Below are 18,687 nucleotides of genomic sequence, written 5' to 3' on the forward strand. Positions count from 1 at the left end.
CAGATGGCTAACGTGGAACGGAGGAAATGCACTGATTAACAATAAGACCCCAAAAACAAACAAACCCTAAGTAAATCAAAGAATGACGCCGCAGCAAGCAAGCAAGCAAGCGAACGAACGAACAAACACACAGCTATCAAACACGAGGGCGCAACACTCGGCTCGAGAATGAGACACTGGGGGCTTCGGGTTCGCTTCCAGCGATGGCCAAAGCAGACACAGAGGTGCTTTGCGCAGACGAGCTCGGTGCGGCCTTCGTCGAGGCTTGCAGACGGTACAAGATAGAAAGCTCATCGTCTTCGTCTTCGTCGTCGTCGTCGTCGCTGTCTTGCTCATCGTCGTGTGACTGCTCGTCGTCGTCGGCAAGAATATTTTCATCGCGAACAAACTCGTCGCCCTCCGTTCGGCGCTGTCGTTTCGAAGGCAGCTCAGTGTCAGAGCGCACATGAACGCACGTGTAGTTAACTTTGATTTGGATGTCTGGCATGGCGATCGGGCGTGCCAAGTTGGGCTGGGGAGAGCTCGCGCTCGGACTCGAATCGCCGCTCGCCTCATCACTCTCCCCATCATGCGGGCTGCTTTCAAGCACCATATCTTGACGCTGCGCATCGCTTGAGGAGTGCGCATCAGGCCATTCACTGTCAGACGAGGCAGACAAAGAGTAGACTTCAAATTGCGGCTCGAGCAAGGATTGGGGGACCTGCAGCACCTGTGCGATGCGAGACAAGATCGACGTCATATCGTGCAGGCTACTGCGGTTGATGTATTTGTCGAGCTCTCGGTAATTCGATCCGCGAGCGAGGAAGTTTGCGTGTTTTGGCAATGCTACGTGCTGTGAGGTTGAAGTAAGGCAACAGCAACAACAACAAGCAACAACAACGAAGAGAAAATCCGATACAAACCCAGCAAGCGACGGTCAGTGCATGCTCAAAAAAAAGGGATATAAAAAATCCCTTGTCGAAAAACCACGATCCAACTGCAGTTCAACGGTCTTACCTGATCCAGCGGTCCGACCACAGCAGTGCTGCAAATCTCGCAAAAGGGTGGTTGCTGGGCACGACGCTTGTATGGCCGTGGTCGATTGGCAGAGTTCGCAACAGTAGCGGCGACTTGGGTGGCAGCCGCGCGTGGTGCTTGCGTTTGGTTGTGCGTCCGCACGGCACGGCCTTGAGTGCTCATCATGGTCGCCCGCGCGCCTCGGGCTTGCAGGATGGCAGGTGTCGGGCTGTTGGAGAGCGCGATGGCTGCGGGCTGCAACGAAGGCACCAAGGGGGAGCCGACACGACCGTTCGCTGCTCGGGCATTGAGCGGTGGCGTGGGAATGGTGAATTCGCCTCCTGGCGACACCATTCCCGAGGACGTCACCAGCATGGATGGTCGGTGCTGGTGCGTGGGGGTGAGAGGATTGGGCGCGGATGGAGTGGTGGGAGTTGTTCTTCCTGCGCCTCGAGGTGGCGTTGTCGCAGCGTCGCGACCAAGCGCAGGCGAAAACTGCAACATCAGCCGCGGGCGAGGCGCGCCAGACCCACTTTGGGGGTTTTCCCGCAGAAATTCCTCGGCCATTGGCTGGCCACCGTGTTCAGGCTTGAGAATTCCTGGATCCTGTCCAGGAGCCTTCTTTGGCGTTGGAGTGGCATTGGAAGGGTCGTTTCGAACATTGGCAATGTTGTTCATCTGCATAAGCCGTGCTGGCACTGTCCGAAATTGAAACGGCAAATTCGGTCCCTCAAGCGGAGCCTTGCGGGTCAGGGCTGCCGATACCATTGATGTCGGGTGGCTTGTGGTCGACAGGGTATGTCGCGTCGGCAAGCCCATGGTGTCTCTCGACTCGCGGCTCACATCCATCGAAGCAGACGGCAATTGCGTGGGCTGAAGCCGCGCTCGAGTGTCTTCAGGAAGCCGGCCGGGATGCGTTGCGGCGCTTCGACGAGCGTCTTCGCGCTGTTTGAGTGTTGTGTTGATGGGGCCCTGGACTGGCTGGTCAAACTCGAGAATGGTGGGCAGGTATTTACCGCTCTTGTCTTCAATCTTGACAAAGTGCTTGGCGAAGGATACCAAATCCAAGCCCGAATGGGGCTTTCCTGGAATGCTAGAGCCAGCAGCAGCTGCGTGCCGTGACAGTTCCGAGTTTGTGTGGCCTCGCAGGGATTGTTCTAACACTTCGGTGCAAACTCGGGCCATATCTGCGCGATTTTGTTTTCAACGAAAGTGAGCGAACGGGGAAATGCAGTCCACAAAAGGTCAATCAGATAACAGCAGATGAACACTGCACTTACACCCAGCATCCAGAATTTTGACTCCCCATGCGTGTGCTTGACGAATAATGTCGCTGGCAGAGGAAGCGGGCGCTGGCGGTGCTGAAGCCGCCTGTGGCTTGCTGTCGTTGGCAAGCAGCACGTTTATTCGACCCTAAAGTTGTGCAGAAAGAAGCGCGTGAGCATTCTCCATTTTCGGCATCGATGCCTTTCGGGCAAAAGAGAGAGAGCGGTTTACCTTTGACAGCGATGAGCCCAATTGAGTAGCTGGAAGGATGGACGCAGGACTAGTTTCGCTACACCAATGTGGAAGGTGAGTGGGAACGTCAGTGGAAGGAGAAGGCAGCAACGAGTGAGAAACGGGCAACGGCAAGCAAAAAAAAAAAAAAACAAGAAGCAAAACGCTCACCTCGGAAAATGGCGCTGTTGGACAAATGGGCGACCCACGCCACTCCGCTTGGTGGAAGCAGTGAAGGACGTCAACGAACTGGGCAAAGGCGATCCGGCCGTGTCCAGCAGCGGGGTGCTAAATGGCTGGGTCGCCGAATTTGCAGGACGGTTGGCGGATCCGACCGCAGCAGCATGCCCTTGAGCGGCGCTTGCAGCGGCTGCTGCAGCATAGATGGACGATGCGATGATGGTGCTATTGGCTACGCTTGCATGCCGTGGCTGCGCACCGTCAAGGACGCTCGTTGTCTCAGAATTAGCCACGCGACCAGCCGACGTAGATCCGTCTTTGGGCTGGTGGATGATGAGATGCGTGACATCCTGCGCCCAGAAAGGGTTGACGTTCTGTTTGTTGTTGTTGTTTTTGATTCAAAAATACAAAGTTTCAAAGTGTTTCTCAGCGAATAATTCAAAAACTAAATCGAAAAAACAAAAACAATGCATTTTTTTGACAGGTTTTGTGATTTTTTTTCCCGCCAAATTGTTCAACTTTTTTTTTTTTTCTTTTTCTTTTGCTTTTGCATTTGCATTGTGTTCGTCTTTTGGATTTTCGACTTTGTTCGTGTTTCCGTCGTTCGTTTCTTTGACTTTTTGGCTTCAAAGACAAGCAAAAAACGTCCGTTCTCACTGTTTGCTTACCAAGCCGAGCTCGCGGAGACCGTCGATAATGACGGACTGCTGCTGCTGAGCGCATTGCAGGTGGATGACTGGCCGGTCGCAGCCAAAGATTCGCTGCACCGTCTTGCGTTTCCGCTCCGTTGCAGTCGATGCGGTGGCAGTCGGTGTGCCGCTAGTCGACTGACTCGTTGTGGCGGCGGTGGCAGTGGTGGTGGTGGTGGTGGTGGTCGTGGACGGAGGCGGCAGGGGTCTGCTGGGCGGCTTTGGCAGATTGTGGAAGTGAGCCGTGGACGAGACGACGGCCGTGGAGCCAGGCGTCCGCGCAACAGACCCCGACGGCGATGCATGGCTGGTCGCCAATGCTGCTCGGGCGGGAGGAGAAGGAGCGGGAGGAGAGTCAGGAGGCAACCGATCGCCGCTCTCTGCCGAATGGCTCTCCATTGACAAAAAAAAGCCGTCGCTTCCCCGCTTTTGAGCACAAAACGCACACTGCTCGAAAAGTTAAGACTAAAACGAAAATGTAGACTAAAACGAAATGTAAAAAGAATGGCAGGACGGTGAACGAGAGAGACTGTTTATCAACATCGCACAACTAGCAACATGTAGTCTTGTGCAAGGGACCAACCTGCAGGACAAGTTGACTCGGGGATCTGAGAACGACAGAACAGAAAAAAAAATACGAAACAAAAAAAACAGCCACTGTACAACTGTACAACACACTCTTAGGCCTGGTCGGCGGTGAGCGAGACATGCTCGTGCAGGCCGTTGGTCCGTTCGATCAGACCCATGACGTGCAGACACAGTTCGTCTTGGAAGGGCAGCGCAACAACTTGCACACCGACTGGAAGCCCTGCAGTCCCTGCAGAGGCCTCGACGGCAAGGTCGGTGAAGGCGTCGCGGTGGACACTCGTGTAGCACTGCTCGTCGGCACGAACGTGCGTGACAGGAACACTGCCGGCAGGCACATGCAGCAGGTTGAACAGGTTGGCGTAGCAATGCGCCGGGATCAGCCGAGCTGTTGTCAGATGCGGAAGCGCGGGCAGGGGCATCGTGGGGCAGATGAGGGCGTCAAGATTCGCCGCTTGCCATGCATGGACAAAGGCGTTCTTGTACGTTTTGGCCTTGTGGATGTACTCCTTGTACTCGAAGGCGTTCTTGACGCCGGTCGCACGCACCAGGCCGGCCAGACGCCACATGCCTTGGCGCTCAGCAGAGTCCGCGAGCTCGGTTCGCGCTGCGGTCGACATGATGCTGCCTTGGTAGAGCGGCTCGTACGCGTCGTTGAGCGCCTCGCCCTGAAGACCGCGAATGTACGCCTCCAGCCCGCGATCGCAGCTGAGCAAGCCCATGAGCGTCATCGCGCCGTCTTGCAGGTTGGGTGGCTCAAAGAACACGAGCTCGTGGCCCGCCTCCGTCAGCGAAGCAACAACCTCCTGGACTGCACGCGCACAAGCGGGACTGCTTTCAAAGAGCGCCGTCGTCGTAAAGTAGCCAATCCGCAGCTTGCGGGGACGCAGTGGCGTGGGCACCTCAGCGGCCGGCCGCGCGAGCAGCATGCCCGCGCTGGCTCCGCCAAAGAGCGAGCTGCCAATGTGGGGGATGCTGGAGCTGCGAGGGCGCGGTGAGGGGTCGGTCAGGTTGAACCCGCCGGCGGCCGCGAGGCTGCCAAAAGCGCTGCCGCAGTTCAACGAGCTGGTTCGAGACCGAGCGCCAGACTCGACGTCAATGGCCATGCTGGGGTAGGGCGACTTTTCGCGCTCATCGTCTTCGCGTGAGGGCGCAATGCTTGAAGCTGAGCTGAGCGACGACGGCGTCATGGCACAGGTCGCAGCCAGCAGCGGGCCGCAGGTGACAAACGGCAACGCTGGCACTGCTGATTGTGCGGTCGTCGCCTTGGGCATGGCGGCAAAACGGTAGATGGCGTCGTTGAACGGCATTCGAGGCACATACGGATCGCGGTTCCAGAGGGCGTCCACCCACCAGCACTTCATGATGATGGTCAGATCTTCGACGCACCGCCCCATCGGCCCAGCGACGGGCAGAATTGCCTGCTGGCCGTACTGCGGCGACATGCCATTCGTCAGGCCGACCGTTGACATGCGTTGGGGTGTGGGTTTGAATCCGTAGATACCGCACCAGTTGGAGGGCACTCTGTTGCATGGCGGAAGCAAATGCCAAGAATGGTGAGACATACTGCCACAGTGGGTTTTGCAGCATGGAAGACAACAAGACAGAGACGTGTGTGGCCTACCGAATACTGCCACCAACGTCGGTTCCCAACCCGAGCGGCGAGGCTGCGCATGCCAGAAGCACACCTTCACCTCCAGAGCTGCCGCCACTGTGTCGATTGAACAGCCCACAAAAAAACAAAAGAGTTAGTCGCGCAACAAATTCGCCACAATCAAAACCAGACGCTACACGACTCCAAAATGACTTACGCGACACGACTCGTGTTGTACGGGTTCAACGCAGTCCCCCAAATATCGTTTCGGGTCTCGGTCACCATGAGCATTTGAGGGACGTTGGACCGAACGAATGGAATACCGCCAGCAGTACGAATGAGGTGGACGAGAAGGCCGTCTTCTGCAGACTGGTTTTCGGCAAAAAAAAAAATCATCAATCTCAATTCGAACGAGGAAGCGAGAGGCTGGAAAGGACTGGGGCTCCTTACCGGATGAAAGCACTTGGCAGCCATGCCGCAAGTCGAGTCAGCACCCTTCTGGTCAAACTGGTCCTTGACCGAAATTGGAATGCCATGCAGAGGCCCCTTCAGCTGCCCGGTGGAGGCAAAGTACGCATCGGCTTCTTTCGCCTCCTCGATGGCCTCGTGGAAGAACTCTTCAGCGTTGCTGTTAAAGCGCTCTCCGCAAAGTCTGCACGCACGGAGGATGGTCAGTTCAGTTCAGTTCAATGGAAAAACGTTGCCAGGTTTTTTATGCACACTTACTTTGCGCGCTGGCAGTACGTGCGTACAATCTGCTCGGAGGTAAACCGGTGCGATTGGATGCCTTGGACAAGCTCGTGCACGGGCAGCGAAATGATGAGCGCTTGCAACTCTGGGTCGACATTGCACTCAAACGGAACAAGTCGGCGTGCATCTCGCTCAGCTCGCTTGCGCTGACATATGCCTCGCATGTACGCGTGTCGCCTCTCGGCATCTGCCTCGAGTCTGCGGTGAGCAACGGGCACAGGGTGAGCAAAAACACTTCTGGAATACTGCGGTTTTGCCTCAGAAACACCTCCCCCCTTTTTATTACTACTAAAGTCGTGTACTTACTTGTTCCTGTGATAGCTAGTCGCAACGGTGGTGCAGATTGCGGCTATGGCTGCAGCGGCACTGATCGCTGCAGCAACCGGAGTTTGTTTGATCTTGGCGGCTGCGGTTGCGGCGGCGCTCAGCATGATTGTTTGTTCTTGTCTTGCAGTACCTCAACCTTCAAGATCTGTCCATAGTTACGCATTACGCACCAGTAAGTTTCATGAAGGGGTGCGTGCGGACTTGTTTTGGGTTTTGGCTGCGAGACAGCCACATTTTGCCCCCTGTCCCCCCCCCCCTTGGTTTTAATCTTCTGAGTTTATATTTTTGTGTTTGCGCTTTGAATATGACTCATTGCACTTGTCCACAGCAGTGAAAACGAATGACGAAAGGCTCTTTTTTCGTTCCTTTTCAAAAGCCGAAAACCCGATCCTCGGCCAAAACAAAATACAAATAAAAATACAAAAAAAGTCTGCAAAGTCCAAACGCCGAAAAAGTCAAACTTTTGCCGTTTTGAATTTGAAGTTTTGCGGCACATATTTGAACGAGAACACCGAAGCAGCATTGTCGGAGATACTCAAGGACGAGTGCAGCATGGCAGTGGGGGAAGGTGCGCAAAACGAGACGACTCTGTGATTGTTGGAAAAGGTCCTGCTCAGAAGGGAGAGTTGTTTTTTTGTTCTCCTTCCAGCCATTTGTCATCAATTTTTCACATTGGCTGCGCATTCGGCAATTCGCGGTTTTGAGGTGTTTTGGGTTTCGCTGTTTGTTTTTTGAAAATTGTTGTGGGTATTTGCAGACAACGAGCGCAGCGGGAGAGCCAGAGAGCGGGGACAGAAGCGAAGAGCGAGAAGCGAGGGAGGAGGAAATAAGAGGGTGAGGTGGCTGCCGTTTCATCACCGTCGCAACCCCGCGCTTTTTTCAAGCCCTCACCTCTAAAAATGTACTGAAGCACGACGCTCAGTAGAAAAATTGAACGGCACAAGTTGAACAAAAAAGGGAGACTGATGACCGACGCTCCATAGTGGGGCGATGATGCATGAGAGGCGAGGGAAAGGGGACGCAACCTTTTTCCAACTTCTCGCCCACATTCACAGCCACCGTTCCCAGCTCCTCCTCGACATGTTCGCCAAAATGCAACACCAATGCAAAAGAACGCGAATTTTTGCTATTGATGACCGAAACGCAAATACAAAAACACACCAACACGCCCAAAGTCGTTGTTGGGCGGAGATGAGGAACGATGGGACGAACTGATTGGGCTCGCTCTGGTGCCCACCGCCGATCCGCGTCCCGCCAGCCATCCCGCTGCCGCCCCAGTCCCTCCATCTGCCACTCGGGGGGGGGGGCAAACAATTGCCAAGCGCCCAGCAGAACAGCGTCAGACAGAAAGCAGCGACACGTACAAAACACTGGAAAAAAAAAAAACGCACTTCGATATTTCGGATTTTGTGTGCCGCGACTCGGCAAAGAACAAATAAAAATTAAAAAAATAAAAATAAAAAATAAAAAATAAAAAAATAAAAAAGACTGCAGCGTTTTGGATTGGAAAAATCCAGTCTTTTTTGTTTTTTTGAATTTCGTTTTATTCCTCTCTTTCTCTTTCGCTCATTCTATCGCTGTTGTACTGCGTTTGTCATACTCTCACTGGAAAAATACTCACAATGGTAAAGCATGCATTTCAGGAGCCCTGGAGGCGGTCGGCAGAGCTCTGTGATGTCAAATTGCACAAAAAATTGCAGTTGGTTGTTCCGCCTGTTGCTTGCTTGGGCTTCTGTCCGCGGGCGTGCTTCAGATCGATTCGTCTGTGTTTGCCACGGGAGTCGGCCTGGAAGGCAGCGGGTGGAAGAGTGAGATACGGTCGCCTTCGCTGTTTCACTGGGCTGTCAAAAACACAAAACCGTTGAATACGTTTCAAACCGCCAAAACTTGAGCCGTCAGTATTTTCCGCTCTTGTACAACGAGTCGAACACCGACGCCGGTCCCTTTCAGTCAGGCTTGCGACGCTGGGATGAAACTACATGCATTGTTCCTCGCGACGGGACGAAACTCGAACGAGCGGCAAAACAAAAGAAAAAATCAAAAAAACGTCAAAAAAATTTGAAACCGTTTCAAAAACCAAAAAAGCCGCGTTGATTTTTGAAACGCTCGCTTTATCCACCTCTCCTCGAGTAACAACCCCAGTGCAGAGACAGTTCAAATGACTAACATTACCCCCCTTTTTTTTTCGACACACTTTTAGGATGCTCGCTCGCCGCTTTCCGCGCTCGGTTCGCATCTCAACCAAATGTCGATGAGCGCTTCGATGCAGATCGACCCCATCAAGTTTCCACCAGCACCGATGGCCGGATCGCGCATTCGAGCTCCGACCACAGTTGTCAAGAAGGAAGCGACAATCATTGCTCCTCAGCAGGACACTGAGACGCTCACGCACCTGATGCAAGCGATCGAGGAAAATGCAAGTTGCTGACTCTCTGTTCCTCGTCATGAATCGTTATGAAACATGCCCAAAGCTCATTGTCGTGTGGTGATATCTGCAAATGACGATTCTTAGATTGCGTCCGCGCCCATCTCGCCAGGCAAGCGCCGCGCAAGCACCTCGGAAGCACAGCCTGCGCCGGACATGAAGCGCCCGGCGGCTGCAACTGTCAAAGGCCGCGTCGTGAACGCTGGCACAACCAGCGCCGTCCGCCCGGCAACTGTCGCGACGGCCCGTCCTGCACCAAAGGCGGTGGCTGCAAGCGCTCCCCGCACTGGAACGACTACCACGGCCGCCAGCGTCTCGGCAAGCTCTGCCGCCGTCAAGGCACGCATTGCAAGCACGGCCACCTTGCGCAAGCCCGTTGGGCCTGCTCCGACTTCGGCGTCGGCGATTGCCGCACGCAAGGCCGCTGCTGCATCTCAAACGGCTGTCCAGCCGCAGCAGCAGCCAACCTCGTTCATTGCTCCGGCACCGAGTGCTGCCGAGGTTGCCGCGTCCGTTCCCGGCAATCGAGCTGCGTGGGATTACAAGGGTCGATTGGAAGACATGGAATCCTTCGCCATGTCGCTGCGCGAGTCGCAGGCAACGTCCAAGACAGAAGTCGCCACCATGGAAGCAGCAGTAGCGGGCACTCAAGAGCAGATGGCAGAGCTGGACAAGGTCCGTCAGGGCCTTGAGGAGCGCCTTCAAGCCAAGGAGCGTGAGGTCAGCGAAGCAGCCACCCGCATCCGCGAGCTCGAGTCGGCCACCCGTCTGCGTGATGTCGAGTATGAAACGGCCACTGCAGCCATGCGATCCAAGTACACGCTCGAGAGCGACATGCTGCAAACGCAACTCTCGTCGCTCCAGCGCGAGAAGGAGGCTGTTCAGCGCTCGCATCGCGAGGCTCTTGATGAGGTAGGGAGAAAAGATAGCATTGTTACGTTTGGTCATGTTTGCGCGATTCTAACGTCTTCTTCTTCAAATTGTGACAATCAATCACGAAACAGGCTTGCACTCTCAAGTCACAATTGACCCGCACTCAAAACGACCTTGCCGTCGCCGAATCCAAGCTGAAGTCGATCTCAGCCAGCTTGGAAGAGACGCAGCGACTGCTCGAGCGCCGCGACGATGAACTGCGTGTCGCTAAGGGAGAAATCAACTCGCTCCGCTCCACCATTGCCAAGCTGTCGAGCGAGGCCATTGAAGCCCAGACCGAGCTCCGCATCACTCGCGAGTCGCTCCACCGCGCCGAGGCAGATGGCTCCAGCAAAGCCCGCACCATCGAGGAGCTCCAGGCCATGATTGCCGCTCACCAAGAAACGATTCGCCAGTGCGAAGAGAAAATCCGCGAAGACGAGGCTATTCGGCGCCGTCTGCACAACACGGTGCAAGAGCTGAAAGGCAACATTCGAGTGTTCTGCCGCGTTCGTCCCATCCTGCCCCACGACCGCGCTGCGCCAGGTGCAAAGAACGGCGGACTCGCAAAGATGGACTTCCCCGACCGTGAAAGCAAGACCATTGTCCTGTTTGACGGAGCGCAGGAGAGCTACGACGGCAAGACGTCGACCAAGGCACACGAGTTTTCGTTCGACAAGGTGTTTTCGCCCAGCACGTCCCAAGCAGCCGTGTTTGACGAAATGTCCCAGCTTGTCCAAAGCGCTCTCGACGGCTACAATGTTTGCATTTTTGCCTATGGCCAAACCGGCTCTGGCAAGACGTACACGATGGAGGGACCGGCCCTGCCATCTTCCACCTCGCGCATGGATGACTCGGCGGGCTCCGCCGCCCAGAAGGAGTCGTGCGGCATGATTCCTCGCGCAGTCGCTCAAATTTTCCAGACCGCTCAGCGCCTGACTGAAAAGGGCTGGGCCTACGAAATGGAGGCCAGCTATCTCGAGATTTACAACGAGCTAATCAACGATCTGCTCGGCAACGGCGATTTGACCAAGAAGCACGACATTAAGATCCGCCCCGACAAGCCCGACGAGATTTACGTCTCCGACACGGTGTCGGTAAAGGTGGAGAACGAGATGCAAGTGTTTTCGCTGCTCAACCGCGCCTCGCAAAACCGCGCTGTGGCCGAGACTCAGTGCAACTCGCGCTCGAGCCGCAGCCACTCGGTCTTCCGTCTCAAGCTGACCGGCCGCAACTCCATCACTGGCGAGTTCTCGGAAGGCATCCTCAACCTCGTCGATCTTGCTGGCTCTGAGCGCCTGAGCAGCTCTGGCGCGCAAGGAGACCGTCTCAAGGAAACGCAGGCCATCAACAAGTCGCTGTCGCACCTCGGCAACGTCATCATGGCCCTTGCAAACAAGCAGCAGCACGTGCCGTACCGAGACTCCAAGCTCACCCACCTGCTGCAAAACAGCCTGGGTGGAAACAGCAAGACGCTCATGTTTGTGAATATTTCGCCGCGCGAGGAGTCGCTCTCCGAGACGATCTGCTCCCTGCGCTTTGCGACCAAAGTGAATGGATGCAATATCGGAACTGCGCAAAAGCGCAAGTAAAATTTTGCAAAGGCGCCTGTTCAGGCCTTGCCGACAGAGACAAGTCCGAACAAGGGCTGACGACAAACGTTGATGAATGTAGAATGAATGTCGAGTTGATGTGTTTGAAAAGTTGATGAAGTGGTGTTGCGAGATAAAAGATTGTGCCTGGTTTGAATCACGAAGAAACAAAAAAAAAAAAAACAATTCAATCTTAAACACTGGTTTAATCGTTTCGATAAAGCAAATGCGAATGACGAGGAAATCGAAGAGTTACACGGGGAGCTTTGATCCCGTGAATTTGTCCACAACCTGTGAAGGAGCAAAAGGACGAACGAGAGTGAGCATAAAGCGGGAAATTTTGTTGAAATCATTACGAATGGCAGTACCTGTGCAATCCCAGGCAGGTTCAAGAGCTGGCCAACAACGGGCATTTGCCGCAAGAAGTTGATCACGATTGGGAAAAAGTCGCTGGAAAGGAAAAGAAAAAAGCAAAAACAAAAAACAAACAAACGATGAAGTCAACAAGAAGCAAAGCCACTGGTCCACAACAAGCGCGGAATGATCAACTTACCCAAATAGATTAATAAAGCCAAAGATTTCGACACACATGCCAATGACGGGCCAGCCGCACAGAACGACGAAAATCCCGCCCAAGAAGCAGGTGGTGCCCTTCGCCTTGTGTCGCTGGAAGAAGAAGCGTATTGTGCGATCCCAGCCAATAAGAAGCCCAACACCACTCAAAAATAACAACTGCAAAGCAGAAGGGTAGAGTGCAAGAAAGGTGAGATTCAAGAGTGTATCAAAGCGCGAAGCAACGCAACGCTCTCCAAAAGGCAGATCGTACATTGCCCATAGCCAGTAATCCCGTGTCAAAGAGCATCAGGATGCCCAGCAGCAAAAAGAAGATGCCAAAGCCCGTGAGGCCAATGCCGATTTCTGCCAAAGCGAGGGAAGGGTAGGAGTTCAAAAGTGAGTCTCAATGTAGTCAAAAGCGTGCCTCCGTGACCCCGACGCCGATTCAATAATTCGCGAGATTTCAAATGGTCGGTGTCTTTTCATAAACCGATGTCATCGAACGAGCGAACGGAAAAAGTGCCACCAACTTCGGGCGACGTGGACCATTGACGTGGTAAGAATACGAATGGCTTGTCACTCAGTCCATCTCGCTCGTCCTCGTCCTCGTCCATCCCGCGCGCAACTTGACCTCCCGTTGCGACTGTTGCTTGCAGTTGTCACTCGGAACGCAAGCGATTCCGGCTTGTGGAAGCAGGGGGGAGGGGGTGCAATCCCTGTCCGTCTTGTTGCTTTCCTCCCATCTTCGTTCAACGAACTGTGGCTGGACCAGCGTTTCGGTTGCGTTTTTTGCGGCGTTGTCTTGCGCTTGATGTTGCATTTGGTTGGACAGATGCTTACTCTGACTGTCGGTGACGTTCGCTGCGAGCAGATCGAAGCAAGCCAAAAAGTGAGAAGAACAGTTCAAAATTCAAAAATAAAAAAAAAAAAAAAGGCTTACGGAAAACCATTGCAAAGACTGAACTTCCTTCTCGAAATCAAAGAAAGGTGCAACTGAGAAAACCTTCAACGGAATTCAAAAAAGTCATGTATTAACAGTGGATAATGATGAACAAGCAAAGCGAGAATGCAAACGAACGAAAAAGAGCTCAAAAGGAAAAATAAACAAAAGCAAAAGGGAAAAAAAAAAAAACACCAAACATTATTTCAACAGGAGGTTTCACCAAACAAGTCGTCAGTAGAAGAGGGCGGATCTTGCTCGGAATTCATGGACTGCGGAGACGGCATGGCGGCAGACTTGGCGCTCTTTTGTTGAAAAGCGCGGCGAGCTTCAGCGCCGCCGTGGGGCCGCTGCTCGCTTGCAATGGGCACATTGTTTGTACTCAATGCAGGAGACGCGGCGAGCAAGGTGGTGTCTACAGTGCCTGCTAGCAACGGGGGTGCCGCCGTGGGTGGGGAAAATCGAACACCAGCCTCGGCTGCAGTGACAAAGCCGCCATTGGAACTTGCACTCGCGGAAGGAGCCAAGCTGTGCAAGCGGTCAAGTTCCGTCTTTAATTGGCTGTTTTGAAGCTCGAGGTGCTGGATGCGCTGAGCCATAGCGATTGCCGAATAATCCAAGTCTACTGTCATGCCGTTCAAGCCCAGGTTGGCTGGGGGCTTTGATCGGCGCGCAAAGGATGGGACGGTCGACAAGGCAACATGGATGGTGCCTGCGGAATCGGAAGAAGAGGACCGCGACAACGAAGAGCGCGACAAGGTCGAATCTTGCCCCGCAATGGTGGGCGAAGTCGCATTCGAGCGCTCGAATAAGGACCATGCTGGAGGGCCTCTGCGCGGGCTCCCAGACGATTGGAGCGGCACCCCGCGCTCAACGTCAATATGCGAGTTTGTCGGTGGGGGCGCTTTGGCAGATGGACTGCTGGCATTCCTGCCAGAAGGCGGATCCGACGGGAGTGGAGAGGCAACGGGCGAGTACTGCGGCTGCTGTTGCTGTTGCTGTTGCTGTTGCTGCAAGTGTACGGCGAGCTGCCCAGTCGCGGCAGAAAGCGAACCTGTGAGTCGCGTGGGTGGCTTGGTGGCCGGCTGCAGAATGGGCACATTGCTCTGCGAGTTGGAGCGGCGATAGGCAGTGCGTTGCTTGCCCTCTTGCGCTTGGGCCCGAGCCTGGAGCTGGATCTCTTGTTGCTCGCGCTCCTTGTCTCGAAGGGCATTCAAAATGGCGTCAATGGGCAACTGGTCCTCACTGAGCATGCCGTCGGCGTCGGACGAGTCCAACGCGCGAATTTGAAGCCTCTGGCTGGCAAGACGATTCATGCCCACTCCTTGGCCCTCGGCTCCGAGAATCTCATCGTCGGTATCGTCGTCATCGTCGTCGTTCAGATCTTCTTGTGCGGCAACCCGGGCAACGATGGCCTGCAGCTGGGCTAGCGAGGACTGACTGGCAGCCAGCGTAAAGGGTACATGCGACGCTCCAGCAATGGAAAGACGCGACACAGAGGAGCTGTTTCGACGGATCTTGCCAGCCCGACCGCCACTGGGTGGAGGTCCATCGAGCGAGGCGCGCGCCGGGTCGGAATCGTCCTGCTGAACTGCCGACACTTGGCCGTTCGAATTGTGCGACGATTCCTGTTTGGACGAAACAAAGTGCGGCACGTTCAAGGACGCAGTCTGCATGTCCGAATTCTCAATCATCGTCACGTAGTGGATGTTTTCGTCCTCGCCAGACTGCTGCTGTGCGGCCAGCTGCTGGGCCAGGTGCTGCTGGTGCACATGCTGTTGGTGCTGCTGCTCAAGCAAAAGCTCCTCTTGCAGTCGTTGAAGCGTGCGCTGACGAAGGCGTTGCTGTCGTTGCCGCTTCATCACATTGAGCAGATTGTTCTCCTGTGCCTGTGACAACACGACGTTTCCTTTGCCGCGATAGACCATCCGCAGCTTGGGACCAAAGATCAAGACAACCACGACTGGCACGGTGAAGAAGATTTGCAGGGATTGCAGCACAAACTGGACGTCTGGCTCCAGCGAGGCAGCGATGAGCAGGACCTCAATCACGACCGTCACAAACATAAAGTTGTACACGGATAGCACGACGTGACGAGATTCATTCCAGGCCGAAGGTGCCTTGCGCACCGTCCACGCGAGAAACACGCCGATGCCCATGAACAGCAACTCGAACAAGAGAAGCGAATACAGCCACCAGTTTCGGGAGCAACCGTTGTACTGGATTGTGTCGCCACGGATCAGATAGGACTGTTACCAACAACAGGCGCAAAGGGGAGAGGAGGAGAGTCGAGAGAACCAGTTAGTCAACACAACAAATGGCATCATCCACCATCTCATCAATCAAAGTGCAAAAAAACCAACCTCTGGGCGGGACGGATCCACAATCGTAAACACAATCAAGTAGCCGACAAAGAAGGCAAGAAACTGCGCGAATATTTTGAAGAGGGCGCGCGTGGTCACCGTCGCCCGTCGATCCACTTTGACGCGGTAGACGCGGGCAACTTGGTAGGTCTTGCAGAACAGCGCGGTAAACATGATGGCAAATCCGAGGTGCTGCGTCCACACGCGTGCGCTGCACAATTCGTCGCTGACATGCTCGGCTGCCACGACAAACACGGAGGCCAGCTCGATCACGGCGCCGACAAGAATAATTCGCAAGAACAGAGGATTGCCGGAAAGGACCACTTTCATGTCGCGGAACGCATAGACGAGGTAGAAGGTCAGCAAGCACATGGCAATGAGCAGCGCTGCGATGGTCTGGAACGCGATGCGCAGCTGTGTGTTGTAGTCGTAGACGGTGGTGCAGGATCGCGTGGAGGAGATGATCGTGCCGACTGGACAGGCAGCGACACAGGCACCGCCGTAGCTCAAATCACGACAGCGACTGCACTTGGAGGGGCCTGCTCCAAAGCACCCGTGGTCGCAGTTGGGATCGCAAAGGACACACTCCAATACAATCGTTGATACGGGTGAAGGAGTTGGTGTACTGCCTGTGAGGCTGGATGTCACCGACGAGAAGCGGCCACCTGGTGGTAGCGGCGGAGGCTGGGCAGTGTACTCGCGCAGGAAGGTGAAATTGGGGCACTCGCGCACACACGTGCCGTTGAAGACCATTTGAGCGCAGGATGAGCATGCGTCGGGGCCCGGCCCGCTGCATTGTGTCGCGGACTGGCACATGGACGAGCAAGCGTAGTCGCGAGGCAGGACGGAAAGGTCGTCATAGAACGTGAGGGTCGACGGATTGTCGGCTGACATGGAGCCGTTTGGCGCGACAAACTCAATGCCAAAGTTGTTGGTATCGAGAAGATCATAGGGCAGCGGCGTGATCAGTCCGCGCAGAACAAAGGCGTGCGAATTGTTCGTGGCGACCCAGTTGAAAAATTCGTACACGGCAATGCGGTCTCCGTTCGCGTCGAAGGAAATGAGGCCCGTCACGCCCTCAAAGTGCGTTTGACGCAGCATGTCCAAAATCAAGGCGCCGTCAACCGAGCCAACCACGGTAGCGTTTGGCGTAACGATTTGTCGGTTTCGAATGATGGCATCAAACACTCGGGCGTACATGAAAACGGCGTCGTAGGCAAATGACGAATAGTCGCCGGGCGTGGCTCCGATGCCCAGCGAGCTGTTGGTGATTGACAGATTTCGCCACGTTTCGAGAAACTCGTCGTAGAGCGGACCATCGCCCTGGCGCGGGCGGAATCCAATGAGGCCGCGCATGGCATTGTACAAGGCCACAATGTCGCTCTCTTGCCCAAGCCGGCGTTTGAACTTGCACTCCAGGTCGATCTGGGAGCACGACACGCTGGGCATGGCCCCAGATCCGGTGAGGTTGACTTGCGCATCGCAGTTCAGGGAACTCGAGTAGCACGGTTGGCAGATGGTCGCAACGTCGCTCGCCGCCAGATTGGAGCAGTAATCTGCATCTGGGCGCATTGGCAGCACGCCCTCGCACACGACCCAAGCGTACCTGTGAAGGGGAAGAGAGAGAGTGAGTGAGTGAGTAAAATACTGAGCGACATCAACAAAAACCACAAAAACAAAAAAAGGGCAAACAGCTCAAAGTGCAACGACACAGGACTAAACAAGAAACACTCACTCTGGCCCAAACAGTCCCTGTTGCATGGCCTCGGCAAAAATGAGCAGGGCGTCTTCCACGAGGCCAAAGTACAGGAAAATGCGTGCACCAGAGTCCTTGAGGATTTGGATTTGCCGAGTGGGACGAACGCCAGAGCCCGTGCTGTAGTCTTGGCGTGCGAGAACGGACATGCCGAATTGGTTGGCCGTGGTGACAACCTGGTCTGCGCCGGCGCGACCATAAATGTCATCGGTGGCAATAATGGCAAACTGCGTCCATCCCAAGCTGTGGACAAGCTGGACCATGACGGCTCCTTGAAGCGCATCGGACGGCACGTTTCGCACAAAGAACGGAAAGTCGGCTTGGTTGCTCAGCTCGGGCGCCGTGGACGAGAAGCTCAGCTGCGGGATGCCAAAGTTGAGCAACACGAGCTGCGAAGCCTTGGACACGGACGAGGCGATTGCACCAAGGACCGCGTCTGCACCAAAATTGGCAGCCAGGTCGAGCGCCTCGGCGATGCCCTCGGCCTGCGAGAGTCGCGTGTCGCGGGTCGCGAGCACAATTTCATGCTTGGGCAGCAGAATCCCGTCCGACCGTATCCGCGCAATGGCGAGGTCGATGGCGACGCCAAAGTCGCGCGCAACCTGGGACAGTTGGCCAGTCACAGCGTTGAGAAACCCGATGCGTATGATATTCCACGGCTTTGGCTGGTTTCCATTGTCATCGGGCGTGCAGGCGTCCTGGGGCTCGACGACGGCGGCAGCTGCGAATGTATTGAGATTGAGATTGTCATCATTGTCAATCGTGGTGGTCTGAGCGTCTTGGATACTGCTCAGACACACGCTGCAGCAGTCGCAGGCTGAGCCGGTTGCTCCGTCCATAGCAGCAGCAGCAGCACTCCCATCCATGCCTGTCCATTGATTGAGGCTGGTGGCGGTAGTCGTAATAGTAGTAGTAGTAGTAGTAGTAGTAGTAGTAGTAGTAGTAGTAGTAGTAGTGCTGCTGATGCTGGGCTGCATTGGCAACGCCGGCTGCTGCTGCTGCTGCGAGTCTCAATAACAATGTCGCTGTCGGCGCTCACTTGCGCGGCGGCCGCTGCTTCCGTGCTGACTGCGCCGGCGTCTATTGGCGCAAGTTCTTGTGCTTGTGTTTGTGCTTGTGCTTGTGGTGGTGCTTGTGGTGGTGCGAGTGGTGGTGGTGGTGCTGCTTCAGCCAGCGTCGTAGTGCTGCTGCTCGCAATAATAATACCAGGGCCGCTGTCGCTGTCGCTGTCTGCCCTGCGCGGTTGCCGCTGCGACTGCCGTCGTAATGGAGCACTTGCATCGACCCCAGCATGCCCCACGAGCACCAGGACAAGCGCCAGCAGCACCAGTGCCAGCAGGGGTGGCGTTGCGAGGGCTGTCGCACGAATTCGCATTGTGCTACCAACCCCACAGCACAGCTTGCACCAACTAGGATGTAAAAAAGCAAAGTTGTATGGCAATGCCGTCCAAAAAGATAGAGGGCTTTTTGTTTGTTTTGTTTGGCTTGATGAGAAACGGTTGTTGCTTGAAGATGACTCTCAAAGT

At 55.0% G+C, this 18,687-nt stretch overlaps 5 protein-coding genes across 5 annotated transcripts; 1 reads left to right on the forward strand and 4 right to left on the reverse strand.

Moving 5' to 3' along the window:
- Positions 1-7: 7 nt before the first annotated feature.
- CAOG_07547 (hypothetical protein) lies at positions 8-3,839 on the reverse strand. The gene is made up of 6 exons (XM_004343371.2): positions 3,342-3,839; positions 2,665-3,047; positions 2,494-2,551; positions 2,277-2,409; positions 997-2,183; positions 8-832 (listed from the first exon to the last, which is right to left on the reverse strand). Exons 1-6 carry the CDS (start codon positions 3,759-3,761, stop codon positions 137-139), a joined length of 2,877 nt encoding a protein of 958 aa, XP_004343421.2. The 5' UTR covers positions 3,762-3,839; the 3' UTR covers positions 8-136.
- Positions 3,840-3,845: 6 nt separating this feature from the next.
- Positions 3,846-7,771, reverse strand: CAOG_07548 (hypothetical protein). The gene is made up of 7 exons (XM_004343372.2): positions 7,510-7,771; positions 6,598-6,763; positions 6,268-6,489; positions 5,992-6,193; positions 5,759-5,910; positions 5,572-5,658; positions 3,846-5,471 (listed from the first exon to the last, which is right to left on the reverse strand). The coding sequence occupies exons 2-7, from the start codon at positions 6,720-6,722 to the stop codon at positions 4,043-4,045; spliced, it is 2,217 nt and encodes a 738-aa protein (XP_004343422.2). The 5' UTR covers positions 6,723-6,763; positions 7,510-7,771; the 3' UTR covers positions 3,846-4,042.
- Positions 7,772-8,153: 382 nt separating this feature from the next.
- CAOG_07549 (kinesin-1) lies at positions 8,154-11,728 on the forward strand. The gene is made up of 4 exons (XM_004343373.2): positions 8,154-8,243; positions 8,819-9,034; positions 9,131-9,955; positions 10,048-11,728. Exons 1-4 carry the CDS (start codon positions 8,241-8,243, stop codon positions 11,545-11,547), a joined length of 2,544 nt encoding a protein of 847 aa, XP_004343423.2. The 5' UTR covers positions 8,154-8,240; the 3' UTR covers positions 11,548-11,728.
- A 71-nt stretch (positions 11,729-11,799) lies between these two features.
- CAOG_07550 (hypothetical protein) lies at positions 11,800-12,651 on the reverse strand (the record flags this gene model as incomplete). The annotated part of the gene is made up of 5 exons (XM_004343374.1): positions 11,800-11,838; positions 11,916-11,997; positions 12,137-12,213; positions 12,374-12,465; positions 12,633-12,651. 5 exons carry the CDS (start codon positions 12,649-12,651, stop codon positions 11,800-11,802), a joined length of 309 nt encoding a protein of 102 aa, XP_004343424.1.
- Positions 12,652-13,137: 486 nt separating this feature from the next.
- CAOG_07551 (hypothetical protein) lies at positions 13,138-18,064 on the reverse strand. Its single transcript, XM_004343375.2, has 3 exons — positions 17,141-18,064; positions 15,406-17,011; positions 13,138-15,291 (listed from the first exon to the last, which is right to left on the reverse strand). Exons 1-3 carry the CDS (start codon positions 18,025-18,027, stop codon positions 13,249-13,251), a joined length of 4,536 nt encoding a protein of 1,511 aa, XP_004343425.2. The 5' UTR covers positions 18,028-18,064; the 3' UTR covers positions 13,138-13,248.
- Between the last annotated feature and the right edge of the window lie 623 nt (positions 18,065-18,687).

The sequence above is a fragment of the Capsaspora owczarzaki genome (assembly GCF_000151315.2).
Source record: "Capsaspora owczarzaki ATCC 30864 unplaced genomic scaffold supercont2.14, whole genome shotgun sequence".
In the NCBI taxonomy this organism is placed as follows: domain Eukaryota; class Filasterea; order Ministeriida; family Capsasporidae; genus Capsaspora; species Capsaspora owczarzaki.

Excerpts from the sequence above, each read along its gene's own strand:
- CAOG_07547 (XM_004343371.2), bottom strand. The coding sequence starts at position 3,761 with ATGGAGAGCCATTCGGCAGAGAGCGGCGATCGGTTGCCTCCTGACTCT. Across the intron at positions 3,048-3,341 it reads GTCTCCGCGAGCTCGGCTTG|AACGTCAACCCTTTCTGGGC; the intron begins GTAAGCAAACAG and ends AACAACAAACAG. Across the intron at positions 2,552-2,664 it reads CAACAGCGCCATTTTCCGAG|CGAAACTAGTCCTGCGTCCA; the intron begins GTGAGCGTTTTG and ends ACATTGGTGTAG.
- CAOG_07548 (XM_004343372.2), bottom strand. The coding sequence starts at position 6,722 with ATGCTGAGCGCCGCCGCAACCGCAGCCGCCAAGATCAAACAAACTCCG. Across the intron at positions 6,194-6,267 it reads ACGTACTGCCAGCGCGCAAA|ACTTTGCGGAGAGCGCTTTA; the intron begins GTAAGTGTGCAT and ends CCGTGCGTGCAG. Across the intron at positions 5,659-5,758 it reads TACAACACGAGTCGTGTCGC|TGGCGGCAGCTCTGGAGGTG; the intron begins GTAAGTCATTTT and ends CAATCGACACAG.
- CAOG_07549 (XM_004343373.2), top strand. Across the intron at positions 9,035-9,130 it reads TGCAAGCGATCGAGGAAAAT|ATTGCGTCCGCGCCCATCTC; the intron begins GCAAGTTGCTGA and ends GACGATTCTTAG. Across the intron at positions 9,956-10,047 it reads ATCGCGAGGCTCTTGATGAG|GCTTGCACTCTCAAGTCACA; the intron begins GTAGGGAGAAAA and ends ATCACGAAACAG.
- CAOG_07551 (XM_004343375.2), bottom strand. The coding sequence starts at position 18,027 with ATGGATGGGAGTGCTGCTGCTGCTGCTATGGACGGAGCAACCGGCTCA. Across the intron at positions 17,012-17,140 it reads CAGGGACTGTTTGGGCCAGA|GTACGCTTGGGTCGTGTGCG; the intron begins GTGAGTGTTTCT and ends TCCCCTTCACAG. Across the intron at positions 15,292-15,405 it reads TGGATCCGTCCCGCCCAGAG|TCCTATCTGATCCGTGGCGA; the intron begins GTTGGTTTTTTT and ends TGTTGGTAACAG.